This window comes from Camarhynchus parvulus, chromosome 1, assembly GCF_901933205.1.
Source record: "Camarhynchus parvulus chromosome 1, STF_HiC, whole genome shotgun sequence".
In the NCBI taxonomy this organism is placed as follows: Eukaryota; Metazoa; Chordata; class Aves; order Passeriformes; family Thraupidae; genus Camarhynchus; species Camarhynchus parvulus.
Genome location: NC_044571.1, coordinates 89,661,584 through 89,684,121, shown reverse-complemented (window position 1 = coordinate 89,684,121; position 22,538 = coordinate 89,661,584). Strand labels below are relative to the sequence as shown.

General features: G+C 46.6%; 2 protein-coding genes across 2 annotated transcripts in view; one reads left to right on the top strand and one right to left on the bottom strand.

The window, feature by feature from the left end:
• GDAP2 (ganglioside induced differentiation associated protein 2) overlaps positions 1-2,905 on the bottom strand; it is a 24,084-nt gene extending 21,179 nt beyond the window's left edge. Inside the window, exons 1-2 of the mRNA XM_030949207.1 lie at positions 2,782-2,905; positions 1,081-1,327 (exon numbers count right to left, since the gene is read on the bottom strand). Coding sequence (XP_030805067.1) covers positions 1,081-1,256 — 176 coding nt within the window. The 5' untranslated portion in view covers positions 1,257-1,327; positions 2,782-2,905. The remainder of the gene's footprint in view (positions 1-1,080; positions 1,328-2,781) is intronic.
• On the top strand, positions 2,820-22,538 carry WDR3 (WD repeat domain 3). Its single transcript, XM_030949193.1, has 26 exons — positions 2,820-3,223; positions 4,574-4,783; positions 5,188-5,306; positions 6,202-6,280; positions 6,612-6,707; positions 7,833-7,946; positions 8,899-9,000; positions 9,120-9,217; positions 10,167-10,262; positions 10,565-10,795; positions 11,537-11,630; positions 11,965-12,066; positions 12,749-12,834; positions 13,248-13,383; positions 14,074-14,130; positions 14,809-14,909; positions 15,054-15,165; positions 15,274-15,408; positions 16,710-16,760; positions 16,970-17,035; positions 17,842-17,934; positions 18,489-18,536; positions 19,972-20,015; positions 20,493-20,621; positions 21,128-21,221; positions 21,844-22,538. Exons 1-26 carry the CDS (start codon positions 3,053-3,055, stop codon positions 21,997-21,999), a joined length of 2,820 nt encoding a protein of 939 aa, XP_030805053.1. The 5' UTR covers positions 2,820-3,052; the 3' UTR covers positions 22,000-22,538.

The following is a 22,538-nucleotide window of genomic DNA, read 5'->3' as shown; positions in this document are numbered from 1 at the left end:
TCCAGGGCACCTTACAGCTGCTGTTCCTCAGACCACTGTGGGTCTAGAGTGAGGCTGCAGCTGAACAAGTTTTCTTCTTTTTGCTCCCAAATTGTGAACCCTCAAGTTCATCATGTTCATTCTGCTGTCCAAAGATCAGACATGCAGAAGATAAACAAGTCACAGATGCATAAGAGACAATGGAGTAGCAGAACTTTGACCTGCTTTTTGTCACAGTAGCAGCCATCAGGGATTTTGGGATCAAAGAGCATAGGAAGGGAAATAAAGATTCCCACGCACAGGGAGAAAATAAACTAACAGCTGAAATTGCACACATTTGCCCAAGCCACAAGAGATGTTTAACCTTTTACTCCTCTCTGTCTTTACTCTCTGTTTTACTCCTCTCTTTCTTTATTTAATTGAGTTCAGGAAATCCATGAACAGTCCCATTTCCTGCATATATTAACCAGAAAGAGGTTCAGGCTGATCCCTGAATCTGCATCCCTGAGAAATCCTTCTCCCTTCACACTGATTAAGTTAAGAGTTATTCATCTAAAGAGCAGCCTCAAGTATCTGAGTTACAGGAAAGAAACACTGGTGGAGTAAGTACAACATACTGTACTTTATCAATAGATTTTGGAAGAAAGTCATGGAGACAAAACACAGAATGGAGGAAGGAGGGGTAGGAAGAGCCAAAAGCAAGCCACAAGGATCACAGAAAAGAAAGAAATACCAATTTAAAACAGAAACGTGAAAGCAGAATAACACCAGCAAATACAGAAAAAAGCTACTAAACAGCAAACATATTTTTTTAAAAATAAAAACCTCATATCCAAGTGCCCAATCAGATTTTGATACTAAGCATACAGTATTACAGTAGGAAGTACAGCTCCAGTCTGCTGCATCAAGGACTGTCTATGAGCACAACCTATGGTGGAGCAAAATCCCAGACTTTAGAAGTTACAGTGAACAAAAAGATTATTGAATTCCCAGATCTGTAATGTTTGATTCAAGAAAAGAGGATTTAGAAGTTTTATTCTACAGCATCCTGCAGTAAATGGAGAAGTGATGACTGACACACAAGGGCCACATCGAACTTACCACAAGATTATTTTTTCATTGATGTCTTTCCTGTATGGAAAAGGTGATCTAACATCAACTTGAGCTTTTTCAACAGGACTTTGGTGACAATCCAGCTGCTTGGCCTCATAGGCATCACTCCAGCCTGGCAGACTATCAACATCCACAAACTGGGAAGGAGCACCCAAGGGATCCATGGAATGGAAACAGCAACTCCCTTCCTCTGCTAACTTGTCACACTCCAATTTTCACTGGAGTCTTCCAGGTGCTTTAAAGAAAAAAAAATCAAACCAGGTCACCAGCTGTTCACTAAAAGTAATTGTCCCATAGAGACCTTTGAGTGGGAAACAGATTTCCCACTCAAACACTCCCTCTTTTGTTACCTGCATGCAATAAGGCCATGCAGATACAGTGAGACAAACCTCTTCCAACAATTCAAGGTAAAAACACCTTCTCTACTAAATTGATCCAACTGACTTGTGATCTTGCATTTTGGAAATAGCAAGAACAAATTTCCAAGTGCAGAGAGGAACTTGGTCTTTCTGAAAAGTGATATTTCTTTATCTAGACTAAAAGCAAATTTGTAGCAGGGAATGTACAATCTATCCTTTCAACGATATTGGTAAATACTTATGTAAAAAAGGAAAAAGACAGAGCTTCCCAAACCACAATGCCCCTAACTCCCCAAAACCCCAACCCTTACAAACAAACCAACAACATCCCTCCCTCTCCCCGAATAATATAGCCCTTGCAGTTCAGTGAATTCTGAGCTGCTGCACACAAGACTGACTTATTGTCACACAGCTCTTACAGCCACACACTCAGGCACAATTTTAAGACGGAACTCTGCCACCTGACTGATGTTGAGATGACACTGTTTGATGACACTTGAAATGAAGGCTCAAGCGTGCCAATACTCACTTTTCAGCTGCCAGCAGGTAACGCTTTGGCTCCTACATTCCCGTAGTGACTACTGAGCTGCACTACTGAATCAAACTAGCACAAACATACCCACGTAACTAACATAGCCTGCCACACACACACCCACTACTTAACTCCTTTTACAGGTTCGTAATTGATAATAATTTAAAAACGATCGCGCCCACAAGGAGTAACTGAGAAACGCGACTTACGAAGTACATTCATTAGCCCGGGGAAAACCACACAACAAAACAAGACAAGACAAAACAAAACAAGCAAGTATCCAAGCTCACATTGAGGGCTAATAGAGGCTGACACTAGGACAAAGATAGCCGTAACAGCATCAAAGTATAATTTTCGCTGAGAGAAAAGGCAATGAGAGAGAAAGGGAAGGTAAGCGCGGCTACACTGGCCCCAGCCGGGAGCTCATCTACATCAGCATCTTCCCACTGCCGAACAGCCAAGCCCAGGGGTCTGGCTATGGCAGCAAGAGGGAGGAGAAGCGGTGCGCGCAGCTCTCCGGGCTGTCTCCCCCACGATCGCTGCCGGGCCCTCCCAGGGCGGAGGCGGACCCGAGGGATTGTCGGTCTCGGAGCAAGGCACAGAACGCTGCGAGCGGGGGCCGAGGCCCCAGTGCCCGGGAGGCATTGCCGTGCCCGTACCTGGAGGAGAACCCGCCTCTCCCGCCCCACGGCTGGCAGCCGGGATTCCGGCACCGCGTTCCGCCCGGCATCCATCGCCCCCCGCCCGGCTCCCGCCCGGCGCAGGCCGGGCTGTGCCCTAGCACCGCAGCGCACTCACGGGCACAGCCGCAGAGCCGCCGCCAGCCCCGCCCGGACAGACGGTCCCGGTCGGCGCCGGTCTGGCGACATCACCCAGGGCAGCTCCGCGTCCGCCGCGCTTCCGCTTCCCTTCCCGGGCGGGGCTCGGCGCCGCGCTCGCAGCCGCGCCCGCTCTGACGCACTTCCAGCGCGGCGGGCCCGGAGCGCCGCACGTGTGGCGGCCGCAGCTCCTCCGCGCCCTCCTTCCCTCATTCCGTTCTCTCCTTCCCCGCACTGCCCGCGCCGCCGCCATGGGCCTGACGCGGCAGTACCTGCGCTACGAGCCCGCCGCGCTCTTCGGGCTGGTGGCCAGCGCCAGGGCCGGCGTGGCCTTCGTGGCGCTGCGCGGCGAGCGGGGTCGCTACGTGGCCGTGCCGGCTTGCGAGCACGTGTTCGTGTGGGACACAAGGAAAGGAGAGAAGGTGGGACCCGGGGTGATGCGGTGCCGGGGCAGGGCTGGGGTGCAGCGTGAGGAGCTTTTAGGCCGCCTGAAGCGAGGCGATTTGTGTTACTGTGCGGCGTTTGGAAGGAAGCGCCACCTCCACAGCATCCCCGCCTCTTGGGAAGGCTGAGCACAGCGTGAGGTTTGGTTATGGAATGGGTCTGCAGCTCTGGCTGCCTCCTGGCCCAAAGTGCTGGTGTCTTCCTGCTCTCCAAACTAGTCCCTGGACTAAAAGGATTGTGGATTGTGTTACCTTTTGAGTAGTCCAGTGTTGGATGCTTACAAGAAAGTCTTGCTAGTTACAAGGAGATACTTGGTTATTTCTGTTTAAGGAGTTTATAAGGCTTGCGTTTGTTGAAATCCAGCAGGTAGCACCGGCACACAGAACAGAGGAAGATGTGGATGATTTGAATCATGGGTATCTGGAATGCAGCAACTCTCACCTTTTGTTTTCTTTTGGTGGTAACTTGTAGCCATGAGTTGTTACAGGGAGTGGTGGTCCTGCTGCTCTGCTCTTACTGTGAGAGCAACTTATTTTATCTCAGCTTGGTCTTAAAATGGATCTCGCTGTGGATCCCTGTGAGATTTGCCTCAGGATCTCAGTTGCGGAAGAGTAATTGCTGTCGCAGTAACTGGAAAACTGCTCCTGGTTTAGCTGGTTGTGTAAATGCTCTTGGACAAATCAGGGATGTCACAGAGTTTGTGTTGTGGCTGTGGAACTGGGCATCCCATGTAAAAGTTGTATCCCATAGGGACGTTTGAGCTGTAACTTTAAGGACCTTGCCACACACTGTCTCCTGTGAGATTCAGAAATCACTGCAAGTACTACTGTCCACCTCAAGCTGAAATCTGATTTTGTTTCACAGCCTCTGGAGTGCTGACTGCTGGTATGTTGTTCTGGAGATGTTTTCATCATTCTCAAGTTCTTGTGCAGTCTGTGGAAGAGCTACTCTGTCCCATACCCGAGAAAGGCCAGGCAAGAGAGGATGGAGTCAGGAAGAAACTTTCCAACTTTTGCTCTCAAACAATATTTCTTGCTCTCTGGTTCATAATATGTGGGGGCAGAAATTTCAGGTTCTGAGTTCTAGGGCTTGTTCTGCACCGGTTTCCTGAGAAATTGCTTCCCTTCTAGCTGCTGTTTACCTTGGAAAATGGGGTTAATGATTCTGTGTTTGGTGCAGGAAGTTGAAAAATGAACTTATAAAGTGGCAGAATTGCTCAGTTGGAAGTTCAGGAGAAGAACAGACTATATTTTCTCTGCTGTCTAAGTATCTGACTCTGACATGTCATTTATCAACATTATACATGTTTTGTCTCCTAAAAATTGCAGGTTCTTATCCTTAAGGGTCTCAAGCAGCAAGTCAGTTGCCTCTGCCCCTCTCCAGATGGCTTGCACCTGGCTGTTGGGTATGAAGATGGAGCAATCCGTGTCTTCAACCTCCTAAGTGGAGAATCAGCTATCACTTTCAATGGGCACAGGGCTGCAGTTACAGCCCTGCAGTACGACCACCTGGGTGGCAGGCTGGTGTCTGGCTCAAAGGTGAGTCTGTGGCATCTGGAGCATGACCCTGTCACAGAGATGTCCCTGGGGAAGGCTGACCTGCACTGAAGTGTTCAGTATTTTAAGTGTGGCCTCTGCCCATAGCCAGAGGATGGCAGTGAGAGGGGCTGGGGGAGCAGCAGGGGCTGCAGGCAGGAGTAGGGCACTGGTAGAGCTGTTAAAGTGAAGAATCTTGTGAGATCAGGACTAACAAAAGTGTCTCAGGCTGGGATGATGGCACATTTATGAGTCTGATTGCACCTCTGGGGAAGCAGTGTCCCTTGCATTAATCATCCTTGTGATTCAGAGTGAGAAAGTGTGCTCTCAGGTAATCTTTTCAGTCCCATGGCAGGAATTTTGCAGCGACAAGAGCCAGTCCCATGGAGACATTCTCTCTGTTCCAGGATACAGAAGTCATCGTGTGGGATGTCATCAATGAGAGTGGCCTGTACCGGCTGAGGGGACACAAGGATGTCATCACTCAAGTCCTTTTCTTGAAGGAGAAGAACTTGTTGGTCACTTGGTGAGCCAGACTAAGAGAAATTGTTGATCAGGAAAGCAGGCATGGTTGTACTTGGAATTTAGACATGCTGTGTGCTACAGCAGTTTGTATTTTCCTTCTTGTCTCGTGATATCTCAGATCCACCAGCATCTTTGAATATGATTTTGTCACATCCACGTGTTTTTTAAGTCTGGTGCCTGAATCCAAGTCTTAGAGCAACTGATATGGCCATACTGACAAAGGTGTTTGGAAAAGGGTTTTAATTGTTGGTAAATCCATCAACTTAAAATTATTGTAACAAAGAATAGTGATAACATGTTCATTATGTATGTAACAGTTGTGGGGTTTTTTTTGTTTATCTTGAAGAATTAAGCCTTCTGTATGTGTAATTCACAGCAATGTGACAGAAAAATTGCTTTCTTGTAAGCTGTAAATACACAAATTAATTAAAGGATGATAGGGATTTTTTAGCTGATTTTAAGTTATTAACTAAAAGAGCTGCAAGTTGACTGAATCCCTTTGATAATAATTGGTTGACAACAACAGTCACTAATTTTTTCCTTTTTAATATGCCATTTCCTAGCTTAATAGAAGAGTGCATGCAATCAGTCCAGTTTAGAACTGAAACAACTTTCTTTTGCTTTTTTTTCAGATGGAAAAAGTAGTATTTTGTTGGTAGATGATACCTGTATCTTAATGCAATTTCAGATATTTGCAATCAGCTTCAGTGACTTGACAGATATCTTTTTGCAGCATTGTTGTGCCTTTTTTGTTTGGCTTGCAAAATGTCAATGTTTGAGCAGCTGCTCTGTGATACATTCTGACCTGTTTTAGATTCTTTTGTATTTCTACCACTTAGAAGAATGGTGAGCTGTGCAGTCTTTCCTTATGTCTGAGTTTTTCTTCTTTGTTCCAGTGCCAAAGACACACTGGTGAAATGGTGGGATCTGGACACTCAGCACTGCTTCAAAACTGTGGTTGGACACCGAGCTGAGGTAAAAAGAGGATGTGTGGAGGTGTTGGGCTGGAGGGACTTGGGATGTCAGGGCTCACTCTGGGCTTTCCTTGCTTTCAGGAGTTGCAAGCTGGCACCATCATACATTTTATTTTCATTAGGCTTTAGGAGTGAGCAAATGAGAAACTTCCAACCATTCAAAGAGCTGTCATCAGATACAGTGGGTGACAATTCCCATGCACATGTTCCCAGAGGCAGTGCCAGCTAGATCCATTCTCTATTTGGTGCTGTTTAAATAGGTCATTTAAAGATGCTGTGCTTTCTTAATGATAGTTAAGGGAGTCAGTTCCTCACACTGTGCCTCTGGACAGGTCTGGGGCATGGCTTTGCTGTCCCAAGAGAAGCGTCTGATCACTGGGAGTGCTGACAGTGAGCTGAGAGTGTGGGATCTCACCTACATCCAGGAGGTAAGACATTCCCCCTGTAACCCCTCAGCCCCCCTGCCCAGCTGCTTGTCTTTGAATGAGAAAGAACTGGAGCATGTTCAAATCTGATGGATGCTCTGGGAAACAGTCAAAGCAATGTCTTTGCTATCTGAGGGGTCCATGAGCTGCTCATGGGATGGGCTTTGCTGTTTCCTGTGTTTTGCGCTTTCAGGTGAAGCTGTGAGCACTTGCAGAATGAGATTTCCACAGTGTGTCAGATGTTCTTGCCTTATGACTTACTGTCTTGGTTTTGAAAGACAGGTGTCTGATAAGGAAGGCAGGAGCCTCTCCTGAAATGGAAAATGTAAACCTCCTCTCTTGGAATTGCTATAAATTTTTAATTAAGGGTCTTTTAGGCAAAAATATGGGAGCAGGAATAATAGTTCTTTATTAGGGAAGAAAAAAAAAAAAAGATAAAATAAACAATGCAGTAAATTAAAACAGCCCTGACAGAGTCAGAACACAACCTGACATCCTGTTGGTCAGGGTGTTGGTAGCAGTCCAATTGGAATGGTGGCTGCAGTCCTCCTGGAGTGTCAGGTGTGGTTCTGTTGGAGCAAGGATCCTGTAGAAAGGTGTAGTCTTCCTCTGAAGATCCAGTGGAAGACTCAGCTGTTGCTCTGGGAAATCCAGTTGAGAAGCCATGCTGGTGTTCCAGAAACTCCAGATTATATCAGGGTAGGAATGCTTGGCTCTTCCCTCTGGATCGAGCATCTCACAATGGGATGCTTTAGTTCTTATCAGTCATGCAGTGACATTCAATAGCCTGTTATCAGCAGATGTCTCCCCTGAGAGAGGATTGGTTGTGGAAGAGATGAGGAAAACTGCCAACTTAACAGAAGACAAACTGCCATACAGATGGCAAATAGAATACAATTTGCTTGGCAATCCAGGACACACACAGCTGAGGAAGACAGCCTTGTGGGTGGATGATAGTCATGGGAGCACATGGAGGGCTTGGTGCCTACAGGAATTCTGTAGGACACTCCAGTGTATGCTAATCAGTTGCATCTCCAGGGAAATGAACTGTGAGCCAGAAAGCACAATACTACAGCTCTTGAGGTTTAAGGTATTCCTTTTGTTGTGTTTTTTTTTTCCTGTGAGCAGGTAAAAGATCCTGATGAACCAGAATCCAAGAAAAGCAAAGGGTCATCTTCACCTGGAGCAGAAGAAAAAACTGAAGAGGATGAGACCTTAGAGCTGGATGAGCATCCTGAGGAAGTAAGATCAGTTTTCCATGCTGTCTCTGAGCTGGTGTATCTAACCCCATTTGCATGGTTTATGTCCTGAGTGTCATATTTAGCCTGTTTGGGAAAATGTGATAATTCTTGTCTTGTTCCATAACAACTTCCTCAGCAGCAGTTGCTGTCTCATCTACCTGCAAAACATCAGAAGTATGTGTGCCAAAACACCCACAGATTTATTCTCCACCGGCAGTTTTTCTTTCCTTTCTATTTGAGAAGAACTAGCAAATGTATAAATTTAAACAGTGCTAATAGATCCCTTTCATCAAACATCACAGAAATAAAATAGTTCCTTGCTGGTTTGCAGCTGCTGATGTTCAGTACTGATGCTCAGCTTTTCAGAAATGGAGAGGTCAGAGTTGCACTGTATTGAAATATGGTGTGAGATTGGATTGCTGAAAGCCATTCCCACTTTTCTGCTGCTGGAGACTTTACTGAGTCTGTCTTTCTGGTAGAACTTTCTGGAGTACTGCACAGATCTCAGGCTGCTTGTAGTTGTGTTAGATACCTGACTTGGTTAATTAGTTTTACAGCTTCCTCTCCAGAGGATTTCTCTCCCTTCAATGCCTTGTTTAAGAGTTTCTGTTCTCAGCTTCTCTGTCTCTTTTGACTGAGCTTTGCTGCCTCTGTAGCAAAAAAAATCAGCTCTGTCTCTTAAATGGATGTAGTTTGCCAATAAAATTAAGTTATTCTTCCACTGAGACTGCCAATGATTATTTTCAGCTGAAATGCAACAAAACACAGGAGATAAGCTTGTAGCTCACACAGATGCTTGTTTTGTCCCTTTATTTCCCTTCCTAGCTGTTCTGCCAGGACCTTTCAGGTTCATTTCCTCCTCTCCTTGACTTTTCTTGTCAGCAGGTTTCTTGAGTTTGCTTGAGAAGATCATTTGACCTTTTAGACCTAGGTTTGTTCCTCTTTCCCTGCAGCGCATCGTGAAGTGCAGCAAGGTTGGATCCATCATGCGGGAAGGGAGGGACCGAGTGGTGACTCTTGGCACAGACCGGATGGGCAAGTTTTTGGCCTGCCATGTGAGTAATGGGGGACTCTGCTACTGAGCTGTAGAGGAGGCTGGTAGAGAGCCTGGGTACTTTCTGTAAGGGCCAGCCAGGGCATTGCATACCTTTGAATTTGTTTGCTCTGTCTCTAGGGAACAGACGCGGTTCTGGAAGTGTTCTCTGTCCTTTCTGAAGAGGAAATCCAAAAGAAATTGGAAAAAAAAATGAAGAAAGCAAGGAAAAAAGCCAAGTAAGTAATTTTTTGGATGCTGTCTGTGTCCAGAAGGTTCTAGAAAAGCTCTTCATTGTGTAGCATTACACAGTGGTCGAAAACACCAAGCTTCTGGCCATTCTCTTTGTGCTAGCTGTTGTATTTTGGGGTTGATCTTATTGTGCATCCTTGTGCTTGTCTGAGCAGCCCGGCTCCCAGAGACTAAGGAAATACCTTTCTTTCTGAATCTTCCCTCTGAAAAAAGAAAGCTAAAGCGTGCAAAGAACTGGATATAAAATGGGTTTTTCAGAGTTGCTCAGCTCTCCCTGGCATTGGTGTTTATACTGCTTGGTGCATCAAAGTAAGGTCTTGGTAGGCAATGCAGGAATGAGCGTTTCATCTGAGAAGTCACAGAGAATCTGATACTTCATTTCCTGTTTTACAGTAGGCAGAGGTACAGGTGAGAGTTTTCATAATGGTTACTCTGTGTTAAGTGTCTCTGTGTATCCTGGCACTTAACAGGTGCCTCAGAACAGCCCTTAGGGATAAGTCTGGCTCCAGGATGGAAACTAAAGCCCAGGGCATCTGTGCAAATCTGCAAATCTGGGCATCTGCAAATCTGAAATGCATTTTGGCAATGGCTGAGAGCTTTTGGTGAGTGATAGGAGATGAGCAGAAGCTGGTCTTGCTCTCAAATACAGCTTCTGTTCCCTGTTCTGTATCCATCTTTGTAATGTGCCTTGTGTTTTGGCTCCAGAGGAGGAGGTTTTTTTAGGACAGTTTGTGTCTTTAGTAGTCTGCATACTGGCATGAACTTCACTGTCCACCCTTCACTGTCCCTATTCTTAAATGTGGTTAGCACTGCTGGATAAGAGGGAAGTTGTTTTCAGCAGGCAAAGTGGTTTCCTTATGTTTTCTGTGTTGCTATGTTAGTTTGTGTTGGCTGTGCTGGGTCATTTGACTCTCCTCTCTTATCTGACATTTCCAGACAGAACTCAGAAGAGGAGCCTGAAAGGAGTGTGGAGCTGAGCCTGCAGGAAGAGATTCAGCGGGTCACTAGTGTCAAAGCTTCTTCTAAAATCAAGTGAGTGGAAAAGCTTTTGTAGAGTCTGAGGAGTGGTTATGCAGCTACCTGGGGAGAGCTCTGCATGGCTCAGTGCAGGCAGAGGAGGAAGAAGTTTCCCCCTCAACATATGTTTAGCTTGGAGCTGGGGAGAGGCCTGCTGTGATTTCCAGTCCATTCACACCTCTCTGGCTCAGTGTGCACTTGCTTGTTGGATGTGCTCTGTCCATATTCCTCTGTCTCAGTTGTTCTTGATAATTGATCCCTCCAACACTTTGTCTTATTACCCCTGTGTACAGCTCTGATTTTATCTAATCAAACAGGTCATTTGACTTGATTCTCTCTCCAAAAGGAGAGCTGAAGATGGTACTGCTGCTCCAGAACAATGTCATTGAATTGTACAACCTGGACCTGTCAGCACAAGTGGCCCAGGCTGTCCGTGTGTCCAGGATAACCACTGGAGGCCACCGCAGTGATGTCAGGACGTTGGCTTTTAGCTCTGACAACATTGCCATTCTCTCAGCAGCTGCAGAGTCCGTGAAGATTTGGAACAGGTACGCAGTGTGGTTGTGTTAGTCTCCCAGAACTGAGGGATGCTGTGTTAAGAAAGGCAGTGATAAGAAAGAGGAGACAATGGAAAGAGATAAAACTGAGTGAAGGAAGCAAATAGAAAATTATTTTTCTTTTTTTCTTATTAGGGAAACTGAGAAACTGTAGATCTAAAATTTCAACAAAAGGTATAAACACAAAGGTCCTGCATAGCAGTCGGGTATAGACTACTTTGCTATGGGTTTTTTCTGTTTTTTCATTTTTAATTAGAGGTATTAACTGTTACCCTAAACAAGCCTGTTCTTTAGGGAACATGTGGGTTTCTTGAAATCTTATCTGAAGGATCTAGTATTAAACTGAGTAGGCTGTTGTGTTGATCTAGAGTTATGTGTTGATGTAGAGTGCTGTCCCAGTGTTTCTTGAGTGGTGTTGATTCAAGCTCAGTTTCCTCTGAGTATACTGTCTTACACTCTGTCCCTTCCTGAGGTGCTGTTTAAAATTAGGAGCTCTGTTCTTGTTCACAGCAGCAATAGGTCATGATGGTGGACAACACAGTGGCATGTTTTTATAGAAAACATTGTTGGCAGTAGTGCTGGGTAGTGTTTGGGTCAATAAGAGGGTGGTGGTTTATCTTCTGACCCCAGCTGAAAGACAGCTGTGGGTAGAGGCCACACTGGAGCATGTCTCACTGAGCAGGCCACATTCTGTGTGTGATAAGAGGTTTTGGGCTCTCTCTCTGTCCACAGGTCGACCTTGCAGTGCATCCGGACAATGGAGTGTGAGTACGCGCTCTGCTCGCTGTTTGTCCCCGGGGATCGGCAGGTCATCCTTGGGACCAAGGTAAGGAGTGGCCCTCTGACTCCACACTGCCCAGGTCTGGGAATGTGTTAGGAAAGTGTCTCTAAGGCAGCCTCACAGAAGATGCATTGCCTCTCCTGATCTGGAGCACTGCTCTGTTCCCAGAGTTGTTACAGAGCTCTTGTGGCTTGAGGTGGAAAGCAGAGTAGAGCTTTGGGAAGGCCCTAATGGAGCTCAGGAGTTTGGCCATCTGTGTGTAACAGCCACCTAATGAAGCTGGCTGCTGGGGGCATGAGTGGCAGGGAGCTCTTCTGCCAGGAGCTGTCATGAGTTGTGAGCAGAGGCTGATTCTTTCCTGTGATGTCTTTCTCTCCAGACAGGGAAGCTGCAGCTGTATGACCTGGCTTCTGGCAGTCTGATAGAGACACTTGATGCTCATGATGGGGCAGTGTGGTCTATTGCTCTTTCACCAGACCAGGTAACTCAGCCACCCTTAAGAGTATCATCTGCACATCTTTTCATGTGACTCTTTCCTATAGTACTGTGTTTGCACCATGGAATTTGGTTTGCAGTGCATGCTTTGTTCCATGGAAGCATGGAGCCCCTCATCCTCAGAAGTGGAGGATGCAGCTGATAGTGTCTAATAACTTTCTAGTGGAATCAAAACCATAGCAAGAAATAATCTGCCTGAAATTCATCCACCCTACAGATGAAAACATATGGGATAGATTTTACCCTCCTTCTTAATGTAAAATATTGAACTGCTGTTCCTTTAGAAGGCTCTGTTGTAGGGTGGTGGTCAGTTGTGTGTTATCCAGTAGCAGTAAGAGTCTGAAGCTGCCCACAAATCAAAAGCACATTGTTACCTACAGCTGAGATGACTGCTTCTCATCCCAAAGTTTCAATCCAGGTTTTGTTTTACATTTGGGGTCTTCGTCTTAGACCTCCAAAATAAGCTAGAGCTTTTGAAATTGTTTTTGTTGCTCAGGCAGTGTGTGCTCTAACCAGAGCAAATGCTCTTGGTGGTGTCCATTTAATCATTAATGGTGTAGGAATGTGGGACATTTCAAAAACGTCCTCTGTGTTGGCAGTTCCTTGCTGTAGACTTTCTCTGGTGATAGGAACTAGTTTCACAGCAACTTTCTTGTTTTCCCCTACAGCATGGCTTTGTGACAGGAGGCGCTGATAAATGTGTCAAGTTCTGGGAGTTTGAGCTTGTGAAGGATGAGAACAGTGTTCAGAAAAGGTGAGAAGATAACCTTGTGCCATTGTTGATGATGGGTGCTTTGGCCTCTGCTGTGCACTGCAAGAACTGCCCATGACATCAGTGGGGGACACATGGAGGAGAGTGTGAGCTCAGTGTGGTTTTGTGGAGACCTCAGCTTAGCTGGAGGAGGGCACTTGCCTCATTCTGATCCCTTTTTGTGTGTGTGAGTTTAGTGTGTAATCAGGCTGGACCTGCAGATTATTACTGTAAATGTAGCAGTGAAGTTCATCCGCCCCCAGAGCCTGCTTATTTCCAGTCCTGTCATAGTGAGGAATGAGGTGCTGCATGTTGGAATTCACTTCCTTTCCCAGGGTGCAGTGTGGGATTTGGATCCATTTCTGTTCCTCGTTTGTTTGCTTGGGTTACCAGTTGTTTTTCCCTCTTGCTGCCAGGCTCTCCATGAAGCACGTGCGTGTTTTGCAGCTGGATGAGGATGTGCTCTGCGTGCGCTACAGCCCCAACCAGAAGCTGCTGGCTGTCTCTCTGCTGGACTGCACCGTCAAGGTTTTCTACGTTGACACGCTTAAGGTGCATGACCAAACAGGGTGTGAGGCTGTGCAGGAAGGGATGTAACTGTAACCTGCAGGAATACAAAGGAAAAGTGTTTGTTTTATGTGGAACATGCATCCTCCTTCAGGGGCCTGTTTGCTGGCAAACCTGACAGAACCATGGTTGTTCCACACTGGGAACTGGAAGATCCATTTTTCATTTAAAAAGTGTTCTGAGCCTGCAGGTGGCAAGGTTCATTCTAAACCCTGCAGATGTGATAGCACTGTGAAGGTGGGGATGAATGTGCCTCACATGGTGTTAAATGGGGCATGGCAGAGGCAAAGCCTGTGGGAGGAGAACCTTCCTTGTGAGCAGTGTGTGGTGGATTTGTGAGCTGTATATTAGCATGTGAATGTTATGGAGTGACACAAGACAGATTGGTGCTGGCAGTTATGTGGAGAGAAACAGAAATGAACTTCATTGACACTGGTGATTGGCACTAGAGTTAGCTAGAGAGCACACAGAGCTAGTTCAGCTTGCTTGGCTATTTCCATCTTCTTCTCAGTTCTAGCCTCATGACCCTGCTGCTAACAGTGTTCAGGGCAAGAATGAAAGTGGGAAAGTGCTAGAAAAACAGCTCCTGAGGCAGAGCAGGAGTAGCCTGGAGCTTGAGATTTGCACACCTCTCTACCCAGCAAGTCTAACTGAGTCATCTTTCTTCTGCTTCAGTTTTTCCTTTCTCTGTATGGACACAAGCTGCCAGTGCTGTGTATGGACATCTGCTATGTAAGTATCATTAGGGCTGTGTAACTTAGGACTGTGGTGATATGGATGAGTGTGAGAGCCTTTGCTGGCATCAAGGCCTATAGGATAATGCTTTCTTGTCACCTCCTTACTCCTGACTTAGCAGTTTCTGGGTGGGACACAGAAAGCCCCTTCTTATTCTGCAGTCCTGTGCTCGCTGGAAGGGGTATCAGAGTTGGGGTCGTGACAGAACTGACCCTGGGGCATTTTGTGAGTGAGTGGAAATCAAAATGCTGTGATGGTCCCTTGCACTCATTGTAACAGGTACAGGCTGCTTTCTGCTGAAGTTGCTGTGTGAGGGCAGCCTGTATTGTTAGTGGGAGCAAGGGCAGGTGCTGAGGGGAAGCAGCCTCTTTGTGCCTGTTCATTCTTGGGCTGCATCTTGCTCTGAGGTATCTTTGGAATGAGGCTCATTGAAAGCCAAGAAGAATGTCAGGATATAGCCAAATACCTGCAGAGGGTCAGAGGGGGGCCAGAGTGCTGTCAGTGGGCTGTGCGTGCCAGAGCATGGGCCACTGGGAAGGAGGTGGAGGGATCAGGGGACCATATTTCAAGAGCCAGGTGTCTGCCTACTCAGCAGTACTGAGTCTCTGGGGCAGCAGCAGTTCCTTGTGGGGCTGCCAGCCAGCTCCCCACACCCTCCTCTCTCTTTCTTTCTAGGATGGGACTCTAATTGCAACTGGCTCTGCTGACAGGAATGTGAAGATATGGGGCTTGGATTTTGGGGACTGTCACCGTTCTCTCTTTGCCCATGATGACAGGTTAGTCAAATCCTGCAGCATCTTTGGACTGTGGACTTGTCTCCAAGGAGTTATGATCCAGCAATAATCCTTTTATCCAGCATAGACAGGGGGAATTCTGCAGTGTTCCCCAAGTGGGTAAATTTGAGCCTTTTTCTCTTCCAGTGTGATGTATCTGCAGTTTGTGCCCAAATCCCATCTCTTCTTCACAGCTGGAAAGGACAACAAGATTAAACAGTGGGATGCAGATAAATTTGAGCATATCCAGACACTGGAGGTAGGAAGTTTTGGAGTCTGTTGGAAGGAAGCATTATCCCTGCATGAGCAGGATTTTCCTCAGGGGTTGCGTGATGTCGATGTCATAGCTCTTCTGTCCTCTGTGCAGGGGCATCACCAGGAGGTTTGGTGTTTGGCACTCAGTCCCAATGGAGACTATGTGGTGTCAGCATCCCATGACAAGTCCCTGCGCCTCTGGGAAAGGACAAGGGAGCCACTGATTCTGGAAGAGGAGAGGGAGATGGTGAGAGTTGCATCTTTCCTACCAAAACCGACTTCCAGACCTTTTTTTTTCTTGGTCTTCAGTGGCTTTCTGCATGTCTGTTGCTTACAGTATTTGACATCCTCTTGTGTGCCTTTCAGCACAAATGTGTTTGGGAGGCAGTTCAGCAGGTGGCTGATGGGGAGGGATGGAGAGCACTGCTCCTGTTAAATGCAGTTTGTCCCTTTTCCAGCTGTGAGAGGTCCATCCTGTCTCAGTAGCAGGCCCCAGAGCTCAGGGATGCTGGAAGAAGCCCCTTCTCTATCATTTGAGCATGTATTGGGAGAAATCATAAATTCAGAAGTACTTCAATAGGAAGGAAAGGAGGTCTCTAGTTCAACCCCTTGCTCACTGCAGGATGATCTTAATGCTGTATCAGACTGTTTAGAGCCTTGCCTTCATACACTGACATCTCCAAGGAAATAGATTTTCCAGACTGAATGAGCACCTGTTCCAGTGTTGAGCCACAACTGGCGTCGGCTGATATGTTTGTTTCACATATCCAATCCCTGGGAACAATTTGTAACCCTGTCTTTTTGCTGGATCCCTCAAATTTGTAACCCTGTCTTTTTGCTGGATCCCTCAGAGAAGCCTGTTTCTGTCACTCCTTCGTAAGGCAATTCTTAAACCACAGTGAGGGGGGAGCAGGCAGAAATGCAGAAGCAGGAGTGGATGAGAAACCTGTAATAGATGCTTGGGGTTTTTTATCTCAGCCTGGTTGCAAGAGCTGACCCAGATGCTGTACCTTGATGCCCTGTGTTTGCTAAAAGGAGACAGAGATAGCTCTTTTCCAGATTCCAGGAAAGTTTGTTTTGGGTCAAGTTTCGTTAGCAAGGTGGGCATGAATACATGAGTAGTGAAGTATGCATAACATAATTTATGCCCTTTCATGTGAGAGATGGCAGACCAGAGGCTCTTTCCTTTTGCAGCCCAGGACAACCCTGGGACTTTTCTTGATTTGTTCCCTCTGTGTGGCTGGTGAAAGGTGTGGTGCTGAACTGTGGTGTCTGTCTCAGCTTGCTGGGATCCTGAAGGGCTGTTCTTGCACCCAGAGCAGAGACCTGGATTTCTTTCTCTGTGGGAGATCTCGAGTTCACTGTGGGGTTGGGACTAGGGAGAAATGGGCATTTTGCCACTGGCTTTGTTGGACTCTGCTGATTGGTCCTAGTTTTGTAATGGGCTGCATGAAGCCCTCCAGGTTGTCTTGCTCAAATAGTCTGGAAGGGACTTGCACCCTTGCCTTACTCACTGCTGTTAATATGTTGTGTTCTCCTCCTCTGTAGCAACGAGAAGCTGAATATGAAGAGAGTGTGGCAAAGGAAGAGCAGCCTGTGGTGAGTTGCACCATCTGAATGTGTGTCAGTCTGATTGTACAAACTCTGGAAAAACTATTTCTGGAAGAGGTATCAGCGAGAGAGGAACGTTTTCTTGCTTTGGGGCAGTACGGGGGGAAGGGGTGCTGAAGCTGTGGCTGCTCCATGATGCAGTTGGCTGTGGTGCTGTGGAAGGATGGAACTGCAGCTCTGTATTTTGTATTTTGTAGGTGGCTGGAGAGAGGCAAGGAGAGACAGGGCTGGCAGGAAAGAAGACCATTGAAACCATCAAAGCGGTAAGGTGCTGTGGCTCTGCCAGCGTGGCTTTGTACCTCACCAGCCTCTCAGAGGGGCTCTCATGGGGTCATAGCATCAGTTTGAAGAGTAACCTGTGCTGTCACTTAGGGGCAGATTGCTCTTGCATGCACAGGCAGTCAGTCTGTCCTGCTCAGAAGCCAACAGGGAGGGTTTTGACTCTGGAGAGTCACACACCAGGAATTCTTTCCTCCTGAGAGGAATGAGAGTGTGCGGTTCCTGCAGCTGCCTGTCACATGTGGGACAGACAGAGCTGCTCTTACCCTCTGGGGTTTGCATCCCAAAGGAGCAAAAGGCAGCAGGGATGTTCTCAAGGCATTAGGGCTCTCCCTGAAGGGCTGTGCAGTCCAGTGGGGATCTGTGGAAGGTGGAAATCTATTGTGGTGCTTGACATGGGAGATGTACTGGGAAGGTGTGGGGTGGGTAATTCCATGGCTGCAGATTTCAATGGTTTGGTGATTTTCAGAGGAAATCCTTAATCTGTATAGTCAAAATGGCCTGACCCTGGCTCATGCCTCAAAGGGACACTGTTTAGGGGTGGTAGTCAAAGCAACACCAGAAGCTGCAGCAGAGGGCACCCAGGGCAGTGGGGGAATGTGGATGGTGTGTGACATCTTCAGGACATGACTTGTGTGTTCAGGGTAATGGTGCAGTCTGGAGTAGAGGTTAGCAGGGGAGATGCCATGTGTGCTGTGTGTCAGCACCTTTGCTTCCACCTCCATTTGTCCAGCTGAGTTTTGTCCTGGCTTGTCTGGTGTCACTGATGTGCTGTTCTTGTGCTGCACAGGCTGAGAGGATCATGGAAGCTATCGAGCTGTACAGAGAAGAGACTGCAAAACTAAAGGAACACAATGCCATATGCAAAGCTGCAGGAAAAGAGGTAAAAGACTGAGGAATGTAAAAATCCCAAGGTGTGTTGGGCGTATCCTTCCAGCTCAGGTGGAAAGGCTTAGCGTGCAGATAAAGTGAGGACAGCTGAAAACAGCAGACATTTGCTCAAATCTTTTGGAGAACTAAATGGCTCCATGCTCTGGGGCATAATTAGGGGTTCTCTCCAATGATCTTTATGCCTAAAGTCTTACCAGTATGTAAGTTTTGTCCCTGGAAGAGTGTGTTGCTGCAGGTTCATCCTCAAGCCTCAACTTTGCCTTCATCTCAACACTCCTTGCTGAATAAGGGGCTGTCATAGAAGTGGGAAAAGTGACAAGAAGTGGAAGAAAATTCATCCATGTTTGAATTAGTCATATATGTCTGAGAATGAGATTGTCTGATGGCTTCAGATGAGGCCTTCAGCAACATTCTGGGGAGGGTGGAGGTCTGGGAATTGCAGGGAGACACTCAGTAAAAGCTCTCTTCTACTGTGGGTAAAAGTTTGCTCTGAATATGCATTTATACACACGCACCTGCCTCATTCAGACCTTTCTGTGTCTCCAGGTTCCCTTCCCTGTCAATCCCATTCTCCGTGCCTATGGAAATATTACAGTAAGTGGAATGCCCAGGCCACAGGCTGTAGTCCATTCTCAGCTGGAGTGGGGCTGGTTGATTTGCTGGCTGAGCCAACATGCTGGGTTGCTGTGGGGAAGGACTGCTTAGTTCAACTTGTTTTCCTTGTGCAAAGTGAACATAATTTAGGGTTTTTGTGTTGATTGTTTTTGGTTTTGTGGGGGTTTTTTTGTTTTGTTATTTTTTGTTATTTTTTAATATCATGCATGTGTATTACAAAGGTTTAACCCTGTCAAACAGCCTTTAACAACCCTGATGGTAGCCATGACGTTATGATGTTCCTTGTCATGAGCCAGAGGTTTACAGTCTCCTCCAAGATACAGGAAAGCTAGTTCAAACCATTCTCACGTTTATTTATGTGGTGTTGCTACAAGTACTCTTTCTGTTCCTATTCCTGCAGAGTTTACGTTGAGAAAATTCTGAATGGAAGTTCAATTGCCTGGGTATTGCAGGCTAGAGCTGGTGCCCTTATTAATTCATGTCATACTACTGCTTAACAGTTTTCAGTAAATTCTGCAGGTTTTTGACATATTACAAAATACACAGACATGGATGTGTGGATTTCCTTGATAAATAAAAGTTCACTACTCTGAGTAGATTAGTTTTTGTTTTTCTGGTTTATTCCAGTGTGCACTCCCAGGCTATGTTTTTTAATACCCTTAGGAAGATCCTTGTTTTTCCACTCTCCCCTTTTCATGCAATCATACAATGGCTTGGGTTGGTTGGCACCTTAAAGATCATCTGGTTCCAACCCCTCTGCCCTGGGCAGGGACACCTCCTACTAGACCAGGTTGCTTAAAGCTGAATGTCAGTGCCAGATGAAACAGCCTTTGTCCTCCTTCTAATTACCTGTAATCACCTTGCAAGAGCCCTTCTGTCCCTTCCTCCATGATTATTGGTATATTTAATTATAAGTTGGATAGACTTCACAGAAGGGACTGAAATCCTAAGATTTAGTAGTTAGAAGCACTTTTCTTTCCCAATTCTAAGCTCTGCTCTGGGAATCCATTTCCATCTGCCAAACACTTCCAGCAGATAAACGGGAGTAATAGGAATTAAATCTGGGACATTAGTTTGTATAAGGTTTTTTATATATAATTTGTTTACCAAGCTTTTTGTCCAATTTGTACAAGATTCATTGACATAAATTGAGGTCACTTAGCTGATTAAATATAAATTAGATTTTTCACAATATTCTTCACCAGTGTAGAGTATCCTGAGAAGGCTGAGGGAGAACTTCTCAGAGTGGCAGCTGATTGAAGCCAAAAGGGTTTCCTCTTTGTTGTATTCAGCTTCATGTGTCTGTCTCACAAGATGAGATGGTGTGGTTTTAACTGCGTGAGGTGGACCTTAGGGCATGTTGGTCCTGGAATGTTTCTTATTAAGCAGGGCTGTTGTCTTTCCTCTGTTGCAGCCTTCTGCCTACGTGCTGGAAGTTTTTAAGAAGGTCAAGTCGAGGTGAGTCCCAAGAGCTTCATTGCTGAACAGATTTGTGACTGAGTGTTGGGTTTCTAGGCCCAGGACTGGCTGGGCTCCTTGAGTGGTCTCATGCAAGGTATGGGCAGTGCTAGAGAGTCTGGAGTCACTGTTCCTGGCAGCCTCTTTTGGAACATGCGTGGAACTGGGGAATGGGCAGTGTTCCTTCCATGGGGAGTGTGGACTGAAGCTTCTGGATGTGGGTTGGCTGCTTAGAGATGGCAATGTATGTGGAGATGTGGAGAGCAGTTTGGGGATGCTGAGGAGGGAAGGCTGTGTGCCTGCTCCCTGTGCCACAGGATGCCTGGGCTCTGCAGATGCAGGGCAGTCATGGAGCAGCTGTGAGAAATGCTTAGCACAGCTGAGTACCAGAACCCACCTATGTGGATGTGTTTCCTGCTCATCTGTAGCAGTGTAGAGGCTGAGACTAATGCTTGTGTCCCTTTGCTTTTTCCTCAGTGAGCTGGAAGAGTCTCTCCTGGTGTTGCCTTTCTCGTATGTCCCTGACCTGCTCAGACTTTTCAATGAATTTATTCAGCAGGGCTCAGATGTTGAGCTTCTGTGCCGAGCTCTCCTCTTCCTGCTCAAGTGAGTCCTTTGTCTGCCCAAACAGTATCTGGGCTTTCTTCTGAGTCGCTGGGCCTGAACCTCTTGGGAAGCATCCTTGGGAATAAACACGTGGTATCTGTAGGAGATGAGGAATCTCTGCAGCCCACAGTGAATGGTGTGTGGGAATGAACTGCTTGGATGCAGAGTGCTGACATGCCTGGATGGGAATGCTGGTCCTGGTGGCTCTAGTCTCACTGGCATGAGAAGATCCCGCATCAAGTCTGATGAGGCACTGTTGGTGGCACAGAGCCACTGTAGAGCCTGTGTCCTCAGAAAGACCTTCCCCCTGAACCACTGTTAAACTTAAGAAAACAGCTTTTCCAGATAAATTTGTCCATGTCTGTCCATGTCTAGTGTCTGGGGAAGACTGACTAAAAAACCCCTGTATGTCCAGAACATACAGAGGCTCAGGAGGTTTCTAATAACAGTGATGTTATGATGTTTTTAATAACAGTGCTGCAATACACTTCCTGCTTTCTTCCCAGGATACATTTTGGGCAGATCACAAGCAACCAGATGCTGGTGACAGTGATAGAAAATCTGAAGAAAACCACCATCTCTAGAGTCAGTGAGGCCCGGGTGAGTGTTGCACTCTCCCCTTTCCAGCATGTATAATAATGGGATGAGCCAATGTTTGTGAGCGTGGGTTGTCTGTGGTGTCCAATGGGGAAGTTGGTTGGGGATCTGAGCTGATTTAAGCCATCCTCTTTTGCAAATAGGCTGCCTTTTCCTTATGTTCCTCCTCATGTGAGAATACCCCAGTGGTGAGCTTATACTTGTGCTTCCTGCCTCATTTGCACTTGGTTTTCTGATACATGTGCTTGGATCTTGGCTCACTAGTTTCTAAATATGTGGGGGGTAAAGTAACTCCCTGCTTCTCTTGGGCTTTTCTGTGGGCTGCTACCTCAATGCAGACTCTGCATTTTCCTAGAGGAATCTTCAGGTGCCTGCCAGCGACTTGTCTTTCAGAAAATGTGGTGGATTATAGCTGCTCTTAAGAGAGGACTGTGGGGAACTGAGTGCAGGACTGGCTGTTCTCCTGTTCAAGTGAAGTTTACATTTAAACTAATATTGCTTTCTTTAAATCTATGCATTGTCTTGTTTTCATCATCTCTTAGTAGAGGGTGACCAGTGCAGGACTCTCTGCACCCTGACTAGCTCAGGATGTGCCTCACAGTGTGGTGCTGGTCTGTCTCTGCAGGATGTGCTGGGATTCAACATGGCAGGGCTCCAGTTCCTGAAGAGGGAGATTGAGGCCAAGGAGGAGGTGACATTTTTTGCTGATGCTACAGAACGTTTTGAGGAGAAGAAGAGAAAAAGGAAGAAGAAAGAAAAGATGGTTCTTGCAATGCTCTAGCATTTGCTGCCCAAGATCCAGAGCACCTGGATGGACTCATGTAGCTCACTGCTGACCATGGAAGTATTCTTGTGGCTGAACATCTGTGATGATGTCCCATGGCTGGGACAAAGTCTGTCCCCTCCATGTGGTGTAACCCAGCATGTAAATCCAACTCATAGTGGTTGTCTCTGAGATGGACTCCCTCTAGTCTGCTGCAGATGGGTGCCTTTGGACTCTTTCTGAGGTGGCTGTCAAAGGCACGTGCTCTTCGTCTAGTGGAACGCCTGTTAGAAATGGAGTTGATTTATCCTGGGATCAGCTCGTTCTGGCAGTGTTGATTCTATGGAATCCAGCACACGGACTGCTGGTGAGACCATGCCTTTGTCCAGGATTAAAATCCTGGCAGGATTTTTCACTGACACCTGCTGGTGGTTTGTGGCCTGTGGAAAAAGCTCTGTGATTTCTGCTGAAGTGTGAGGACTTGAGCTACAGCCACTCACTCTTTAGTGGCACAGGGAGGAACATGGCTGCACTCTATTAAAGGCATATTTATATTT